This window comes from Poecilia reticulata, chromosome 15, assembly GCF_904066995.2.
Source record: "Poecilia reticulata chromosome 15, P_reticulata-male-v2, whole genome shotgun sequence".
Classification (NCBI taxonomy): Eukaryota; Metazoa; Chordata; class Actinopteri; order Cyprinodontiformes; family Poeciliidae; genus Poecilia; species Poecilia reticulata.
This window is the reverse complement of record NC_088844.1, coordinates 9,863,164-9,881,857: the sequence shown is the minus strand read 5'-3', so window position 1 is coordinate 9,881,857 and position 18,694 is coordinate 9,863,164. Positions and strand designations below refer to the sequence as shown.

Sequence of the window (18,694 nt, the reverse complement as noted above, 5' to 3'; positions counted from 1 at the left end):
CGCCTTCAAGGCTTCATGAAGAGTACCAATTAGACAGCTACAGTGAAGTCCTCCTCAGACTTCGGCATATTTCACTCTGCTGAGATTTGTACGTAATCGAAATGGACAATTTTTACGTCTGTGTACACATACTCGGTGTTACTCGGTGTCAAACTGTTTTGTAAGCAACACCGAGCTGAGAAAGTTGCCCCAATCAGTCGCAAGAATGTGCAGCAGCCAGACAGTGGAGAATAAACGGGGCAAAGAGCCCAACTATCTCATTAAACTTGCTAGTTTCCATTTGGATTGTGGGAAATGAAGGAATTTGTCATGAGAAATATATACAGTTGATACTTTACTTTTGACTATGATACTGTCTGCTGACGGTGTGCACGGGGTCTGCACGACTTAACAGAGTCATACGCACAACACACTGTGCTGTGTGTTCGTAGCCCATACACACAATATGAACTCATACTCTATGATTATGGGCTTTGAATAATAGCCCATATTGTTCATAGCACATATACCCGAGTATGTGGGAACCTTAAGCCATAGGTGCTAGACGTCCAGTCCTAAAAAGAATTTGAATATAGAAATATTAGTTACTTAATCACTAATTAATGTTAGTTTATTCTGCAATGTAATAGAAAGTGATATTAAGGCAAGAACTCACCAAATTGATTAGGAAATACTCTAAGTTTATGTCGTCTTCCAGACTGTAAACATGGATTCGTCAATTATCAGTAATAGCTTTTCCGAGTGCGCTCAGATACATGCAGCCGATTATGTGCGATGTTTTGTCCCAAAAAGTACTTCATGGTGGAAGAATGTTTTTCCCTCGCTCAATTACTTGGCTACTTTGAAAGTGCAGAGCTGAACATTTTGCTTCAAGTAAGCAATTTCGATGGCTGGAGACAGAGTTCTGCCATGGTACAATAGTGGACCAAGGGGCCACATCCATTATGTTCCAGCACGTCTGTGTGAGGGCTCCTTTGTCCTTTTGCACAATGGACACACTCAAAAGGGTGCACAAGCAACTTTTGAGGGATATTCTCCCTCATCTTCAGGAGACATTTTTTTCTTCTTCTTTTTATGTCAATGTTCTGAATACGGACTTCGTCCCACTGATTGTGTGAGTGTTCATCGTTGTGATTTTTTTTTTCTTTCTATTTGACTTCTTGCTTGCAGAATCCTCAGTTCTAGGTCAAAGTTAGAGGCTCCCCATCGCCGCAGTAAAGGCCCACCCCACTTGTACGTTTGAAAGGAGGCATTGCGGAAACGAGGAAATGACCTCTGCTTATCCACACTACATGCTAGCTGTGCTCAAACAATCAGCATAGCATTAGTAGAGCCGCTGAATAGAGCCATCATGGCTGCCTAACACTGGGGAGCCAGTGATCTGCCTATGGGCTTTATGGAAAGTGGAGGTCCTGCGGAGCTGGCAAGAGCCGGAGTGGAGGCCAAGAATGGGCGCTCATAGAGAATCCTTTGACGTTCTCTGGCACAAACATCTCCTGCTTTTTATATCAGCTCGTCTCCTTTGTCGCTACATCTGTAATTTCTATGCATTCACGTATTATCACATTTAGGTGTTTTCCTCTTCAGCCCTGCTTTAATCTGCAGCAGGAAGAAGATAGGCATACCTTGCCAGGGGAGACCTAGGGAAGGCTAAGCAGTCTTTCATTGTCCCCAGGGGTGGCGTCCATGGGTGCTCTTTGTCCAGAGCTTTCACTGTGATTAGACCATTTGAGTCGACAATTCACTTAAGACCTCCTTTCTTTCTCCTTCCTGCTCTGTTTTCTCTCACAAGATGCTCTCCTCTTTCCACCCACTATCCCCTTACTCTCTCACGCACTCTTTCAGGGTGTATTACCTGGTCATGTAATGCAGTTAAGCTCAGCCAGAAGCCTTTCCTCGCAATACCACTTAATTGCCCATGTGGCAGGTGAGGTGAATGCACGAGGGCCAGCGCAGGGCGGCGACCACAGATGGTGGCGGGGAGAGACGGAAGCCGAACAAGGGGAGGACGGGGGAGGTGAGCGAACAAGAGCGAGGATGACAGACACGCTGCTGTTTCACTGTGTTGGTCGCAATCTGACTGTGATTGAGTGATTTATACAAATTAAGTAACAATTTAATAGAGGGATACATCTGTGAGGGTTGGTGTTTTGTTTGAACTGCAAATATTGTTCAAGTTTCTACCGTCTAGCTCTTGGTTTGAGATAGAGGTAAGTAATCTGGAGGTTGTCTTCAAAACACACCAATCTGCCTTTATCTAAGCCACTCTTTCACAGCTCTGGCTACATGTCCAGGGTTTTAGTCCTGGGAGAAGATGAACCTCCACTGCAATCTGGAGTCTTTTGCAGCCTCTTAACAGGTTTTCCTCCAAGATTGCCTCGTGTTTAGCTCCATACGTATCCTCTTCAGCTCTAACAGCTTCCCTGTCACTGTTAAGGAAAAGCCTACCCACAGCTTGACGGTGTGTTCAGAATGAGGTGCAGTGTTGTTTTTTTCCCCTCTACACACAACATTTTGCATTTATTTGAAAAAGTTAAGCCAGATGACCTTGTGGTAAAGTGTAAACAGGTCTACTTACAGACTTTCTTTGTGCCAGCTCTTCCATAATGAAGAAATTTGTGAAATACATGCTGCCTTGTCAATTGATTCTGAGCTGTAGAGCTCTGCAGATCCTCCAGAGTTGCCTCGGGTGTCTTGGCCTCTTCTTTGAGTTCAGGTGGACGACCATGTCTTGTTAGGCTCGCATTAATTCAGTATATAAATTTTTGAGATGTTCAAGGCTTAGTATATCGTTTTATAGCCCAGCGTTGCTGCCGTTTCCTTGACTAGAACCCAATGTTTGTATCGTAACGTGACAAAAAGTGGAAAGTTTTACGAGGTACGAGTAGGGCTATGTGCGCCACTTTAGTTGGCAGAGGACAGGGAAAAATATAACACTGCTACTAAGAAAAGAGGAAGGAGGGGAGGAGGAAGGGCAGAAGAAGGAGTTGACATTGCTCCTGGGTTAGTGCTCCAAAATGGAGTGCTAAAATCATTTCAGCTCAGATAAAGCTCTGGCAGCGGCCGGGCAGCCTCAGGATATCTGCTCTGCTCATCTGCCTCTCCAGTGAAACGGCTGCACACACCCAGCCTCAGGGCGGCCCGCACTTCGCGCGTAAACACGCTAAAGCTCATAAAGAAACAGATGCAAATAAACAGACTCTTAACTTGAACGCAACACAGGCACTGCTTTGCCACATGTGCAGACATCCACTGGCCTCTCAGAGCCAATTTGTTGCTCAGCAGTTTATTTCAGTTTAACCAGAAGAAGCAAAGCCTGAGGCAAATTCTTCCACTTCTGAACCTTTATAGTTAGCTCTCTGTCACCACTACTCCACCTTCTTACCGTTTTTGTTCACACGCATTAAAATCATTCACAGGATTTGATCAAAACTCACTAAATAATTTTCTTTTTTTTTTAATCTTCTGGCATAAACTTTCTTGCTCAGATGTCTTCAGAACATCCCCAAAGTCAAGACTGAAACCTGGCTAAGAATATTTTACAGTCAGAATTATTCATCTGGTTTGACTTTGCTTCTCATTCTTGCCAAACAGGAACATAAAAGGAATTAAAAGTGTTTAGTTTAGAGCCAGTGACAAGGATAAGGGGTTGTACAAGGAGAAAGTTGTTAAATTCAAATGCAGAGGAGCAAGATTCCGAGTGTTATATATATATATATAAGTGTTTTATATATATATATATATTTTAAATCTTATCAGGAAAATGTGCTTGTAGTGTCAGGCAGAAGCTCGCACAATGCCATATCATCGACAATTTATCTTTAGTTCTTAATGATTTTCTTAAATTGTTCCACAAACAACTTTAGTGACTTAAAAATAAAAACACAAGTTTCCCATTGTAAAGTTATTGCCACCAATAGCCTGAATATGTCATGAAAATCCCAGAATGAATGCGGTGTTCATCAGCAGCGAAGGTAAACGTCTGACCGGCATTGTATTTCTGCAGGCAATGGTTTGTCTAATATTTACTGAAAGTTAACTGCGAGACAGAGTCCAACGAAACAGCGAACTCTGCAGTGATCGCTTGTTCAGTAAGGGAACTGAACAAATAAAACTTCCAGGTGCCTTGTGTGTATGTTTTTATTTTTTTACGACCTATGTTACGTCTGTGCATTGCAAATGCAAAGACAATTGAACGAATGCAAAGCAGTGTGGATCCTTGCTCTTCGTTTTCCCGAACCAATGGGATGCAGATCAAAAATACAGACCCTGTGTGGAAATATTGCTGTTCGCTCTTAGCGGATCAAAGCAAACTCCGGTTATTGTAAGTGAACTACGAGATATCCGTAAGCGCTCAATAAAGTCTAACAACCCACACACGTACAGAGGTTAAAAACATCCGGTACCTGCTGAATTAAACCAGACTGATTATAAATTCTGTTATTAATTGTTAAAAGTGATTTGAAATTGTATAATTATTTGTACAAAATACATTTTAGGTATTTCTCATAGGCCAGACTTCAGTGAAATCTCTGCAAATTGTAAAGAGTTAAAATAAATCCACACCTGACAGTCTGATCCTCAGCGTCTTTTCCAGCCAAAACAAATCTGCCTCTCTCAAATTTTACTCTTCACTCTTCTCTTTGCTCCCTCTAATCTCTCCTTATTTCTTTCTGTCCTCTTTTTTTTATCTTTCTGCTCCTCCTCACTGAGATAGAAAAATCTGATTCTCATGTTTAAAGCATCAGTGCAGTCTCCGGGCAGATTTCTGAATCAACAAAATTCTCCTTTTTTCGCATGGTTCCCTCTTTGAGTGTTGTATCTTTGCTGCGTATACTCAACTTCCAGCCCCACTTTGTGAGCTTACAAAAGCACAGATTTAATATGCAAATAATCAAAGTATATTCATCTGTTTTTTGTTTGTTTTTTTTTTTTTTACGAAAAATTACACACATCCGGGTTTATTGTACAGGTTTGAGAAATAATTTCTACATCTTGTTCTGGTTAAACAAATTGGTGCATCAAAGAGGCCAAACTCTGCTTTCTGAGCTCTGGAGCTTCATGAAAACATTGAAAACAAAATGTTATGAAGTGAATAGTCACAGGTATTCCTGCTCAAATTGAGTTGCACAGATACACTGGTCAATCTTCAGCTTGACCAGCAAGTTAGAAATGTATATATTCCTTTTACTTTCTTTCTCCTTTCATAATTATTTGCATAATTAAAGTAAAGTACACCGTTTCTTTAAGGCGACACCCTGTAATCTGACAAGCGTCCAACCCAATGGGCCAATCCGTGAAAGGAACTCTTCAAAGCTTGTTGGCCGTCTTCTCACGTGTTTTAAGTGTACAATCTTTGCTCTTTGCTTTTTTGTCTCTTCCCATCCCTTCCCACACCTTGTTCTTCCTTCTCTCGTTTGAGTCTCCCTCCTCTCTGTAATTGTGTTTTTCTGCCACTTCTCCTCGTTGTCCGTGCCTCAGGAACCCCTAACTTCCACCTTTTATTTCCCTTTGCTCAGAACAACTCGCTCTGCGCTGAGAACGGTTGCGCACCAGATGTAATTTCATCAAGTGTGCACTCTTCTACTCTTATTTGTTGTCCCTGAGAAGTGCAGAGCGTGACGGGGATGGGTGTTGAAGGAAGCCGGCTGGTGAGTGATGCGGCGGCCGAGCTGGGTCCGTCTGCTTCGGCTGCAGCTGGGGTGCAGGCCGAGCTTCACTCACACAATTGAACCGGAACAAAAAGCACTCTGCATCCAAAGGTTTATCCTCACTTTATCCCTGCTGCAAAAAATGTTTTTGTGCCTCTTTGGAAAACAGAATCAACATTGTAGAACAAGGTTGTTGTTTTTTTAACATAGTATTTATTGTAAGAGATACTCATGGTATAACTTTGAATTATTCCTAGAGATAAGATTATGTAACATTTTTATTACTGCTTTTATAATAATGCTTAATTTAAATATGAAACAATCATTTTTATTTCACATTATTTAACTTTCTTTGCTCTGTTTTATAAAAGAAGTCTCGCAAACTGATATTAGCTACCATAGTTTTCTTGTCAGCAACAGGTGGTGGAGGGGCAGCACTGTTTCACTCGATGAGCGATAAACACGGCTCTCAAACTGTGGTACTAGCATCACTATCGCTGCTGGTTTTAGTGGCTCTTTAAAAAAAAGCACAAAAAAAACGTTGCTGGTATTTACTATGACATAGCAAAAACCCAAACTCAGCCCTGTTCCACTTTCAAGGTTGAAAACCACCTGGATTTGTTAGCAACGCAAGCTAGCAACAATGTTTTGTACGAATTTGTACTAATATTGTAGAAACAAGTTCACTAAGCAGGTCGTATGACTCTGTGAAATGTTTTATGAAATACAAAATATCAGAAGTGTGAACTCTTATTCTTTACTGCAGCTAAGACTGCAGTGCATCCATTTTGTAGTTTGGGGTTTTGATTACACCACGTCAGTTTCTAGGGACCTAAATGTTACCATTTTTAACTTAAAAAAAAAATTCTACTTTTGAGTAAAATTTGAACTCTTCTTCATTCTTCAACCAATCGAGAAAGCCAATTTACAAGACAGAAGTTGCTGTAAAAAAAAGTTAAAGAATTACTGCATACAGTCAGATAGAAATGTGGTCATAAAGGACATAATGGCACAAAAGAAATCTGCAGGGATATTGAAACTCGTTTTATTTAAAACCTTTGGAATAGCTTGATTTATGTAAATTAAGAAGAAAGAAAGAATTAAAGAAAAGTAAGAGAGAAATAAACGTTAAAAAAAAAAGTTTGATCAAATCTGATTTTGAGGGTGTACATGTAAAAGACATATGTCGAGAAAGTCTGAAATGTGAAACTGGAAATAAAACTAGAAGGTTTGCAGACCAGTAATCTCTTAACGTTTTATGCTAACTGTGACTAGAACAATAAAGATGGTTGGATAAAAGAACAAGAAAGACTCAAACTCCTTTCAAATGAAATCGGTTTAGTGTTTGCTTCTTGTAAAGCAAACACTTCATTTGCAACAAAACAGAAAATAGTTTCTCTCTAAGCAGATAAAACAATAAAACAAAGGAACTGTAATGACACAAAAGCATAATCCTCAAAGCAGCATGTTATTATTATTATTATTATTATTACTGGTAGCTGAGTAGCAGTCTAGTGGTCCTGATTTGGCTGCTGCTAAGCTGTTACCTGATGGCAGCACTTCGACAAGCTGGGCTGAATCTTTGTTAATGTTCAGAGCAGAGACTCTGAAACATGTCAGGGCGCAGTGACACTCCAATGACCTCAGTTCCCGACACTATCCCGTGCAGGGCTGTCTTTTATCACAGCGATCCAGCAGAGTGCTGCGTATCCCCATGGTCCACAGTGGATTGGAAGGTGGAGAAAATGCAGAAAAACGTTTTACGCCGCATAATGTGCAGCCTCAATATGAACACATTTCTGTGTTTAAAGGACTGTAAACACACTCAGACTTCGTGTTGCCGTGTCAATTGGTTGCTCTTGTTTAAAATACCCTGGGTTCTGCTCTTTAAGCTCACGTCGAAAGTAACAACAGCGAGATTAGATTCGGGAAGAGAGAGAGAGAGAGAGAGACGTGCCGACAGGCAGGTAGAAAACAGATAAAATGTGAAGCAGACATGTATTTTATCTCGTTGCTTTTTGAGCTTTATGACAGAAGCAGTCAGACGGAGAGACAGGCCGACGGAGAAACAAGCAGACAGTTACAGGGGCAGTTAGACAGGCAGTCAGCCCTGGCATTTGTAGCAGATAAGTAAGCTATCAGAGGAGGGGGATAAATAGCAGAGTAAAGATTGGTCCGAGCCCCCTCAGAGAGGTGTGGGGGGCCACGATGCAGGCGTGGTGGGCAGATAGCCCCCTGCTCTCATTATACTCTGCCTAATCCAAAACGATGTTTACTCAGAGAGAGAGGGAGAGAGAAGGGGCCACGCTTATCAAAGCCCCGCACAGTCCTGGGAGCGTGTGCGCGGGGGCCTGGCTGTGGGCGTGTGTGGGTGCGCGGAGGTGAGTGTGAGTTAAAATGAGCCTATTCCAATGGAAAAAAGGATCAGGAATGTCTCCAAGGCGGGCGCTGTTGGCTAGAATGTCGATGCTTATCGCACGCTGCCAGGCTCTTCTGGTGAAAGGCGAAAAGGCTATCTGAACTGCTTATTCACAGCCTGTGTATTTACCATTTCAGCAAGGCAGAGTCATCGTTCTGTAATTGCTATTAATATTAACATGTTGCTGTTGGTAATTCAGGCTTTTGTGAGCCTTCACCTAATCTGATTTGCCGGGAGCTAAGGGTCTTTTAAACCTAAAAAAATAATTTAGGCGTTCTGATTCTGAAATGCTAAAAAAAAAAAGAAAAAAAAAAGGTTATTGTTTTTACTCTTCACCCTGTTGACTTTCAGCTTTTTTTTTTTTTTTTTTGCATCAAAACACTTGACTGCAGTTTGAGTCCACTTTATAGACTACATGGTATTCTAAAAAAACAAACAAAAATAAACTAAACAAAAAAAATTCATTTGGAGGTTTGGGTTTTTGCATTGATTGTCTGATGCATATCTAAATACTTCAGTTTTCTCTTTAAAAACAGAAAACATCCTCAACAACAGATAAACACCTATCCACAGGTGCAGTTTGCCTGTCCAAAATACAAGTACATTTTAATAAATAATCTTGTACAAAATAAAGTTTTTTTTCTTTATTTAAATCAACTTAAAAAGTCAAAATCATGTACTAGGTGTGTACATAAACTGCATAAAAAGTCATGTAACATTTAGTTGTTACCACAATTATTTCTCTTTGTTAATTGCCAGAATAATTAGAGGTAACATTTTTATTTCTTTCTGTTAGAAAGTTGAATAAACCAAGACTAAAATGGATGGAGGAAGCTAAGATGAGATTGTTATGCTTTTGATGGGTTAATATCACAACATTTGAGTTAAATTAAGGCAATTGTAAGGTGTGTTTGTTCAAATTTTGAAGCTAAATCCGTAGGTTTTTGCTTTGTTTTGTTTTTTTGAGTTCTCCCTGCTGCAGCTTTATCGAAGCCCAAGTTGCTTTAATTGTAGCTTTCTGCTTCTATTACCAGCAGTAAAAGCTTAAAGTGCCCCAGTCTTTGTATAAAGAATCTATATGCCATCTGAGTTTCATTTTCGGACCTGAATCGTATTTATACGCCCAGTGTTCTGTGCTCTTTCATTATATTCTCGAGAAAAATAATGCCTATTGGATTTCGGTTGTATAAATTTCATGACTCGCATCACTACTCGATACAAAGTCATGAGAGGGGATAAATAAGCTGCTGAAATCAGAACTTTTATTTTCAGTCTGTTGTGACTGAAGTGGGTGAGCTTAACAAAGTCATTGTCTATTTTTCGCATTTCGCCAAGAGGCCTTTGAAGGAACTTTTATTTCAACTAAATTAATGCAATCAGTAAATCAATCCAGTCACAACTTTGTGAGATGCAGTTATTTCTATTTAAGGAAATATATGACACTTTTGCACGGGAAGCATGTTACTAAGTGTAGCTAAAGTCTGCATGTTTAATTTCATCAGTGTTTTATTTTACCACTGCAACAAAATATAGAAGCCTCCGGCAAAATTATTGCAACAATTTTACGCCTGCTCCCTTATTTAAGAAAGGAATATAGCCTGGTAACTTAAAAATGTCTTTCTTTACAAAGCATTATTTAGGATTTATTCTGTAGATTATCATTCTTTTATTGATTTTCACATGAACTTTTATTCATTCCACCCGTGCTGAAAACACACTCGCGGGCGCCGAGGTGGTCGTCTGAACTGTGCGCGGTCTGTGTCTGGGCTGGCCAGGGTAATCCTGGCCTCCACTAAAGTAGCCGTGTGAGCGAACAGATTGTCAGTTGATCATGGCCAGCAGAGAGCCTTATCCCTTATTGGATCGGCCATGGAGGAGGCTTAGGAATTATCTGAGGCCTCACTTAATGTGGAGACGGATCACCACAAGAGAGCCACAGAGCCTGAAAACACGCTGGGCCCGAGGGGAGGGAGAGCAGCGAGGCTGTGTGTAACGTGGAGGTGTGTGTTGGCCGCGTCACAAAGGTGTGTTGGTGTGTGCTCACAGCAACGCCATGGCCCACTTGACCCCATGTTGACATATCTTGCCCATTTCCCCTCTCTGATATTTGTCTTATATATATTTTTTTGCCATCCCGTCCTCTTCCTTTTCCTCTGTTGCTTTCTGACGCTCCCCTCATTCCAGCTACTCTTTTGCTTTTTGAATTGTTTTTCCTTTGCTTCACCTCTGCAGAGATGCAACAATTTGAATTTTGTCGCTGATTTCTGCTTTGACCAAAACTATAGGAAAGTTTTACATTTTGCTTTGACCAAAATGTAAAACTGTTTTTTCTCTACCCCTCCTGCTCAGGGGTCATTAATTAGGAGCAGTTGGAGAAGTCGGTGTTAAACAGAGTTTTACTAATCACCTAAAATAAGTTATTACAAAGTTAATGTTACATTTTCTCTGATGTCTCCAGACTCTTAATATTTTCAAATCCAATTTGTTTTCTAACCAAATTGGAGTAAATTGGAGAAATCAGAGTCTCAAAGGGACAAAAAGGGGAACTTCACCTGTACTTCAGCCTTCTTGTTATCTGTTTTATGTTTCACAGCCTAAATGAACGGCAGAACTGTCATAAAAATAATTTACTTTTTGTTTTTATATCACTTTATAAACTTCCAGACCAAAGAGTGATGCTGTCAGATGGGTGTATATCCCTATGTATGAACTTTTGTTAAGTTCATACATAGGGAACTGGAAGTTTTTAAAACTTTCTTTATACACAGACACTATTCTAAAATGCCCTCATCTTTATAACTTTGTTTATTTTGACTTCAACATATTTTTCCTCCATAAAGCAAAGTTGATAGAAAGAATAAATCCAAACCGTTTATCCTAAACAAATGAGACCTGAGCCCAGTTTCTGGTGTTGAATCAACTGTTTGAGTGGGATGCACCTCCACGAAAGGAAAAAAAGGACTGAAATCAACTAGGGCTATTCATTTTGGAAGCAGATGCAATGGTTTTCAGTTAGTTTAACTTTTTTTATTATAAAAGAACAACTGGCTTGCAAAAGCTAATATCTGAGCCTCATTAGATTTCAAGGGCACTTCTTTAGTTAGCTAAAAACTGAAACTATGCAATCAGTCTTGCTTTGTTTTAAATATAGACGTCGGGCTCTTTTTAATTAAGTTGTGGTGCAGAGACCGGAGTAACAGCCTCACCTCCAGCACGTTTAGCTTAGCCTGGCTTAGCTAGTGAGATAGTGTAATAGTGCCTGTCTGGATTCCCTGGTCAAGCACCTAAAATAGCCCTTTAGCCAAATCCTTCCCTGGTTTTAGCTACTTGGTTTTTTTTTTTTTGTTCTTTTTTTTTAAGGCTTTGGGATTCCCCAGAAAGATCAAGAAAAGGTGGTTCAACTGAAGTACAGTTGGGTTTCTATGCTACTTATTTTTTTTATTTTTTTTTTATCGCATAAGCCAAATGTGGTTATTGAGAAGGGGGAAAAAAAACACTAAAGAGTGATGGATAATCTATCCAGTGCATCTGATTACTGACAGTTAGTGAAGCCAGATTAGTGTTGCATTAAGTCAAGATGGTACAAGAGGCCAGCTCCAGGTCACTGGGATATGCAGGGATAACATTAAGAACAGTACAACTCAACAGTAGCTTTAGTAGGCAGGGTTATGTTGTTGGAGCCAACAAATCTGGTTGGTCTCTTCCTTGTAAAACCCAAAGGCAAGGTTGGGAATTTAACTATGTCGACTTTCAAATACACCGAAGTTAAGCATAGAATGTAAATAAATATAGATTTGTCACTGGAATTTGTTTGACAGGTGAAACAATGAGGATTTTAGCCTTACAAACCACAGCTAGAACTCATGTTACTGGGTCAAGTTTGCTCACAAACATCTTTTCAGCAATGCTCACAAATTTTCTACGAGTCTGAGGTCAGGGTTTCGTGCTGACCACTCCAACTCATTGACTTTGTTGCCCTGAGAATACCTCGTAATTAACTTGACGGCACTATAAGGCTTGTTGAGATCCAATCAAGGCTACACCTTCCCGACCCATGTCTTAAGATTTAGATTTTTTTTTCATGATGTTATGTATTTTCTGAAGTGCACCAGTCCCTCAAACAGCAAAACATCGTAACAATCTAACCCTGTACCTTTGAATTGTACAGGGTTGCTCATAACGTCGTGACCCGTGATCGTTATGACCGAACACTGTCTCCAAAAATGCATGTTGTTTGCAAACTGTAATCTAAGCTATCGATGTAACTTTCAGAGCAAATTGCTCATTCTTTGCTGAATGGCCTTTTTCACTGTGTATAATGACACTAACAAACTGTTACCAGCTTTATAAGGGTTTTTGATTTTGTTGCAGAGGTTGAGATGCATGTTACGCAACAAAATGCATTAATTTCTATAACATTGCATAAGATTGCATGGTTGACACGAGGTGGTTCCTGAGACCAATAACTATATTGACCAGAGACTCACACACATCCACAGAAACACAAAACTATTCCCTCTCCTTCATCAGGTAATTGAAGGTGAGAAATAATTTCATTATCCTCAGGAAGAGTAATCTGCTCTCTGTTCTTGATCCCTTCATTTCCTACAGTGCTTCTCGACCTAGGAGGCTCTCGCTGTCTGACACGCGCGCGCACGCACACACAAACAAACTCATGAACCACATACCTGTCCCACATGCAGCCACTCTGTGATACTCATGGCACACACCTTTTTTTTAATCACCCTGGACTATTAATGTTATTGGAGATGTGGATTAACCATCAGGTACACATATGCTTTACACAGCCCTATTACTTTGAGTTGTCTTTCTCTCACACGCACTTTCTCTCGGTCTCACACACACACATGCTTGTGTAAAGAGAAGGCGACCTGGGAGTACGGTCAGGATTCAGAGAGCAGAAACAAGCCTTTAACAGATTATCCAGTGTGACTTGCGTTATTTTTTCATCACACGAGAACCAAAGATGGTCTCACTGTTTCTCATCAGTATAAACAGAGATAACAGAGCGGTAACGTTTGCGTCTCGTTTTCCTCAGCAGCAATAAAATCTTAAGAAAAACCTTCATATTGTCTTCTGCCTCTGCCGCTGAGCGGTGGATTAGACCCAGTTTTACGTTGCATTACCACCCTCTACTGTTCGTCTGGCCTAGATGTTTTGGGGGAGACCCTTCATGTCAAGAGTCGTGTGCTGACTTGTAGGGGAGGAGCTGAACTGTCATTTCCCAGGCCAGAGACGTCTGTTTAGATGCAATTATGCTACATGCGAGCACATAATCAAAAGAGAATGGGTCAAAGTTCAAGTCGCATGACACTGAGGAGTTTCAACACTCATGGCAACACGGATTGTTTTGGGTGGAAAACAATATGGAGGATATTTGTGAGCAACAGATATTTTACAGCGTCACAGTTTGTTTTTATTTATGATTTTTTAACTATTATTACATGTATTTGAAGTTTCAAAAGAGTCACCCAAACTGATAAAATAGATTTATAGTTACATTCATACCATTTTTTTCATTTTATTCTCTCATGTAAAGTGACTAAAAGAGGTGGTTTGTGATTGAGGCATTAAACGGTGGTATAATAGTAATACACATTGCAAATACAGTGGAGTATTTGCCCTTGCAATAAATAAATAAATATATATATATATATATATATATATATATATATATATATATATATATATATATATATGAGGTTGATTTTAGTGAAAATTAAAACAAGATATTAAGATATGCTTTTTAAATAATCTGTAAAGCTGCTGTGTGTAACTTTTATAATTTTTTTTTTACATATTTCTTTAAACTGTCATTATGTTATGACAGATAATCTGTGAAAAAATCAAGCTGTGTTCCAACTGCCATCTGCAGAAATGCACCGCTCCCGCTCAGAAACGACCAATGAGAGCTAAGAGGAGGATCTTAGTCCTGTCAATCAAGCTCATGTATGAACTGCTCAATGTGCTAATGGCAGAGGAACAACTTACTTTAACAGCAACAACTGTTTATCTGTGTCACCAGTGGCCATGCTAACTAGCCTCAGCATTCATGGCAGACTCCATTGTGAGGGAATAAATGTAAGGGGGATGAAGTGAGCAGCGCATAAACAAACATGATTGATAGCGCTAAGACCCTCCTCCTTGCTCTGATAGGTTTTTTCTGACCAGAGGAGGCAGAGAATCTTAATTTATTTTTGTTTTTTGTTTCTTTGTTTTCAGTCTTATTTGTCTTATATTGTCGCTCCCACATAGTGACAGTTTTCACAAATATGTAAAAAACACATTTTTTGTAAAAGTCACATTAAAAATAACGACATCCTTTAAGGGCATTGAACTGTTTTCTGTTTGTTCAGATCTTATCCAGCTTTCTTCTGTTATATATAACTATAGTTGATGAGTCAAATAAGAAAAGCAGCACATTTTTGGTTTCAGTGTGTACATTCTGTTTTGCTTAATGCCTCACTGCAGCTGCTACAAACCTAAAAACGCCTTTGTAAGCTATTAGCAACTCAGTTCAGATCCGTTAAACCGTATTGTCCCTGAAAGGCAGTTTGCTCAGCAGGTACAAAAAGTAACAACAATCTCGTCAACAACAATCTTTCAGCTCAGAAAAGGAGGCTGAGTGAAGTCCTCGCCATGCTGCACTTTATCAGTCTGACAGCAGTAGCAATGAAAGATTTCCTCAGTCTGTCGGTTTTACGGAGTTTAATCCTGTATCTCTGTCTTGATGGCAAAAGTTGAAACTCAACCCATAGTGGGTGGCAGGGATTGGCTGTAATAATCTCAGCTTCCTTTAACAATCTATTATTATAGAGGTCAAGAGGGATGCAAGGGGTTTACTGCATTCTTTAACTCTGCAAGCAGATGAAAGGTCAGGCGGAATAGTGAAAAAAAAATATTAGCCCGCTTATAGATCTGTTCTGTTATTGATCAGCAGATTTTAACATCAGACACAGATAACATGACACAAAACTACAGATAGCAAGTTTCATTTGTTTTATTTACTTAAAAATGTAGCTTGCCCTATTTGAAAAACTAATCCTATTCTAAACATGAGAAATGGCTATGCCAAGCTTTTCAGCAACATCTGACATTAAAGGCTTTAGGTAAATTAAAATGAATCCGTGGAGAAATTTAGGGTCTTATTTCTTTGCAGAATGATTTTGAAGGATTTTTGGGTGGAAATGTAACAGGTAATGGCCGAGTCTAAAGTTGTATTTTTTGTTCTTTTTCGTTTTGTCTTTAAATAATTCAGAGGTGGGCTTGCCCTGTTTTGGATCATTGCTCTGCTACATAAACCAAGTGTGTTTGATCTAAAGACTGATGGTCAGACATTCTTTAGGATTTTCAGTTAGAAAGTGAATTTCTTGCTCCCATCTGTTGTGGTAAGTCATCCAGGTCTTGAAGAAGCAGAACAGACCCAGACCATCACCATACCTCCACCATGTTTGACTGTAGGCATGATGTTCTGTTGCTGAAATGGTAGATGTAATAAAAACAGAAACCATAAAAACAAAGTTCCAGTTTTGACTCATCACTCTAAAGAATATTGTTGTGAGCATGCATGTGTTCAGCATTAGCGGGAGAAATTGCTTTTGTTTGGTCTTTTGCTGAGCGGGCTAACTGGTCGCTCAAAGGGTTTGGTACATTTGAACCACAGCAGCTGAAAATAAAACAAAAAAAATTTTTTGCAACTTTGGTCTCCAATAAAAAAACAAATCTCTCAGTTATGGAAACACCCATAGCCTACTTCATGTTGCACTTGAGTTTGTTTTCCAAATCTACTGGATTAGGTTTGACAGTAAAAATCATCCCAAAGTTGACTCATTATAGGGCCTCGTTAGTTTGGATCGCAAACAAATGAAAACTCATTTTAGTATTTACCAAATGTACCCAAATGTAGACGAGCTTTGCTCTTGGTGAACCACAGAACTGCTAGACTGACGCCACACTGTGAAGTTTTCCATGTCTTGTGACAAAACTCTTTTCTGAGGACAAATGAGAAGATGAAATTTAAAATGTCACTTTGGCTCATGTCTTGACACTATTTACCACTTCAGAACTGTGTGTGAGTGTGTGTGCGTGTGTGTGTATGCTGTCACACCACACTTTAAAGAGTTTTTTTTTAATGGGGAAGAGGAATATTTGGACATTTTATCAATAGGCATTATTAAATCCTGCTTGCTTGAGCTAATCTTGGCGGACCGGAGCGAGGGCACCGGGAGAGTTAGTGAAAGAGTGAATAGGGGAGAAGGAGAGAGCAGGGATGTCTGCCCCATGAGGTGATGAGAGACCGTCTGTAAGCCGCTTATTATATCGACTACCACCTTTTCTTTCTCCTCCACCAGCCTCTCCCTCGTTCTCTTCCCCTTTTACCTCGCTCATTTTCCTCTGTCTCCTTCGCTCGCCTTTTTGCATTCTCCAACTTATTCTATATCCTCTCAGTCTTTCTCCTTTTTCAAAAACTTAACTGTGCAAACACACACGCGCACACACACAGAGATAGATAGAGAGAGAGAGAGAGAGAGAGAGAGAGAGAGAGAGAATCGCGGGCGCACACACTTTTACGCGGCAGGCAGGGCCAAGGCGAACCTTCTTGTTCAAAGCCAGAAGCTGAAGTTTTATTCAAATGAATGTTTACTTCTTTCGCTGCCAAGATGTGCGTATTTGTCTCCGGTTGTGCATGTGTGTGCAATAAAAAGCGAAGGGGAAATAGTTTGGATTGAGTGTGTGCGTGCGTGTACGCGCGCGTTACACGCACGACAGAAGGAGAAGGGCTGACTGTAGGTGATAAGCCAGGCAGGCCTGCACACTGTGATTATCACACACCGGACGCCCTGTCTCACACACACACACACACGCACACACACACACACGCTCGCTCCTACACACTTGCATACACAATGGCCAACGAGGGAGTGTGTTGCAGGGATTTAGGAGGGACGGACGGAGAGACAGACGAGCAGACAGAGAAAGAAGCCTTGGATCACAGGCAAGGTGGAAGCCACAACAGAAGCAAATGAACACAGACTGGAAAAATCACAATGCCTCCCTTTATGTTGGATGGAGCGGCCATTGTGTTTTCCTGGGTGTTATATCAATGCCGATGTTCTGTGATGTCGCGACACACAGGGATCCAAGTGTGTGTCTTCACACCAGAGATGCTTCGTTTGTGTGGCGGGGATATGACATCTGTCGGGCATTTTAATTGACTGATTTCCTTTTCCTGCTGTCTTTGATGCAGGTGTGTGGCCTTCTGAGGAGGTGATGGCACATTACTGTCTGCAGAAGCGGCACACGTTCAAGTGAGTTTTCACGGTTTTGTTTTGTGGTTTGTTTTTTTTCTGCTGACGTTTTCATGTTTCAGCGGTTCAAAGTCATTGTCTGAGATGCGGGAGAAAGTGGCCACAGTTCTTTCTCTGGCCTGTTTGTAAAGCTTTAGGAGTTACAAAGTGTTACCCCACCCCAACCTGTTGCCAGTGGGGACGGCTGCTACACACTTTGCCCTTGGTTACAAGAGACACACATTTTGCTGCTCGGAAATATTTTCACATGCGAAATAATAAGTGAACCTACAGACTATGAAAAGTAAACCAATTAAAGCTGCATTGATAACTTTTAGTTTTTTTTGTGTTTTTTTTACATTTTGTTAAAAATGTGACGGTTTTAACAAAATGTTAAAAATGAAGCTCCTCTGCATCCGCTCTGTGGGTGGTCCTACTGCCATCTCCAAAAATCCAACGCTCAGTCACAAACCGCCAGTCAGAGCCAAGAGGAGGGGCTTAGTGCTGTCAATCAAGCTAGTGTACATACTGCTCATGATTGCTAGTTTGCGCTAGCCATGGTAATGGTGAAAAACAAACAAACAAGAAATTACTGTTAAAGAAAAACTGTCGCCCATAACGTTAGCTGGAGATAGGCACCAGCACCTCCCGACCCCACTAAGGGAGAAGGGTGTAAGAAAATGGATGGATGGATGGATGGATGGATGGATGTTTATATCAGTGGTGGCCATGCTAACTACCCTGTGCACAGTCTGATGTGGGGAAGAAGTCGTAGTGCAACTGAGGGCAAAAGGGAGGCTGTGAGCGGCATCTACATGAATTCCCATGAATAAAGGCGACTATTGTCACAAAATCTTTTTATTTATTTATGTTTTTAAACAGATTTAACAATCACTAATGTAAGTCCATCAATTACACTAGTTTTCTCTGGCTGTGCTGCCTCTCCCCCAGCCATCGCTGTGGACTGATGGTCAGCAGGCTGAAGGCTTATTTACAAAAGAAACACATGTACCCATTTGGACACAATTCTAGTCACTAATAGCTAAACCTACAGAATATAAAGAAACATGTAAAGGTTTTTTGCCTTTCTAATTCATTAATTCCATGTTTTTATTTATTTATTCTTAAAGAAGTGAAGCTACTAACATTATAACTGTAGCATTCTGCATAATATTGTTACATCCTGAAAGATCGGAAGAGTAGGCAGGACACTGTGGTTCTGGACCAAAGTGGTTCAGGTTTTATGTGACAAGTCAGAACTGCTTGGTGTCACTTGGTCAACATAAACCCATGTTGGGTTCCTGAAGGCTCTGTTC

General features: G+C 40.3%; 1 protein-coding gene across 1 annotated transcript in view; it reads left to right on the top strand.

Moving 5' to 3' along the window:
• camkmt (calmodulin-lysine N-methyltransferase) overlaps positions 1 to 18,694 on the top strand; it is a 111,136-nt gene that overhangs the window by 51,858 nt on the left and 40,584 nt on the right. The window contains exon 4 of the mRNA XM_008428730.3: positions 17,339 to 17,399. Within this exon, the coding sequence (XP_008426952.1) occupies positions 17,339 to 17,399 (61 nt within the window). The remainder of the gene's footprint in view (positions 1 to 17,338; positions 17,400 to 18,694) is intronic.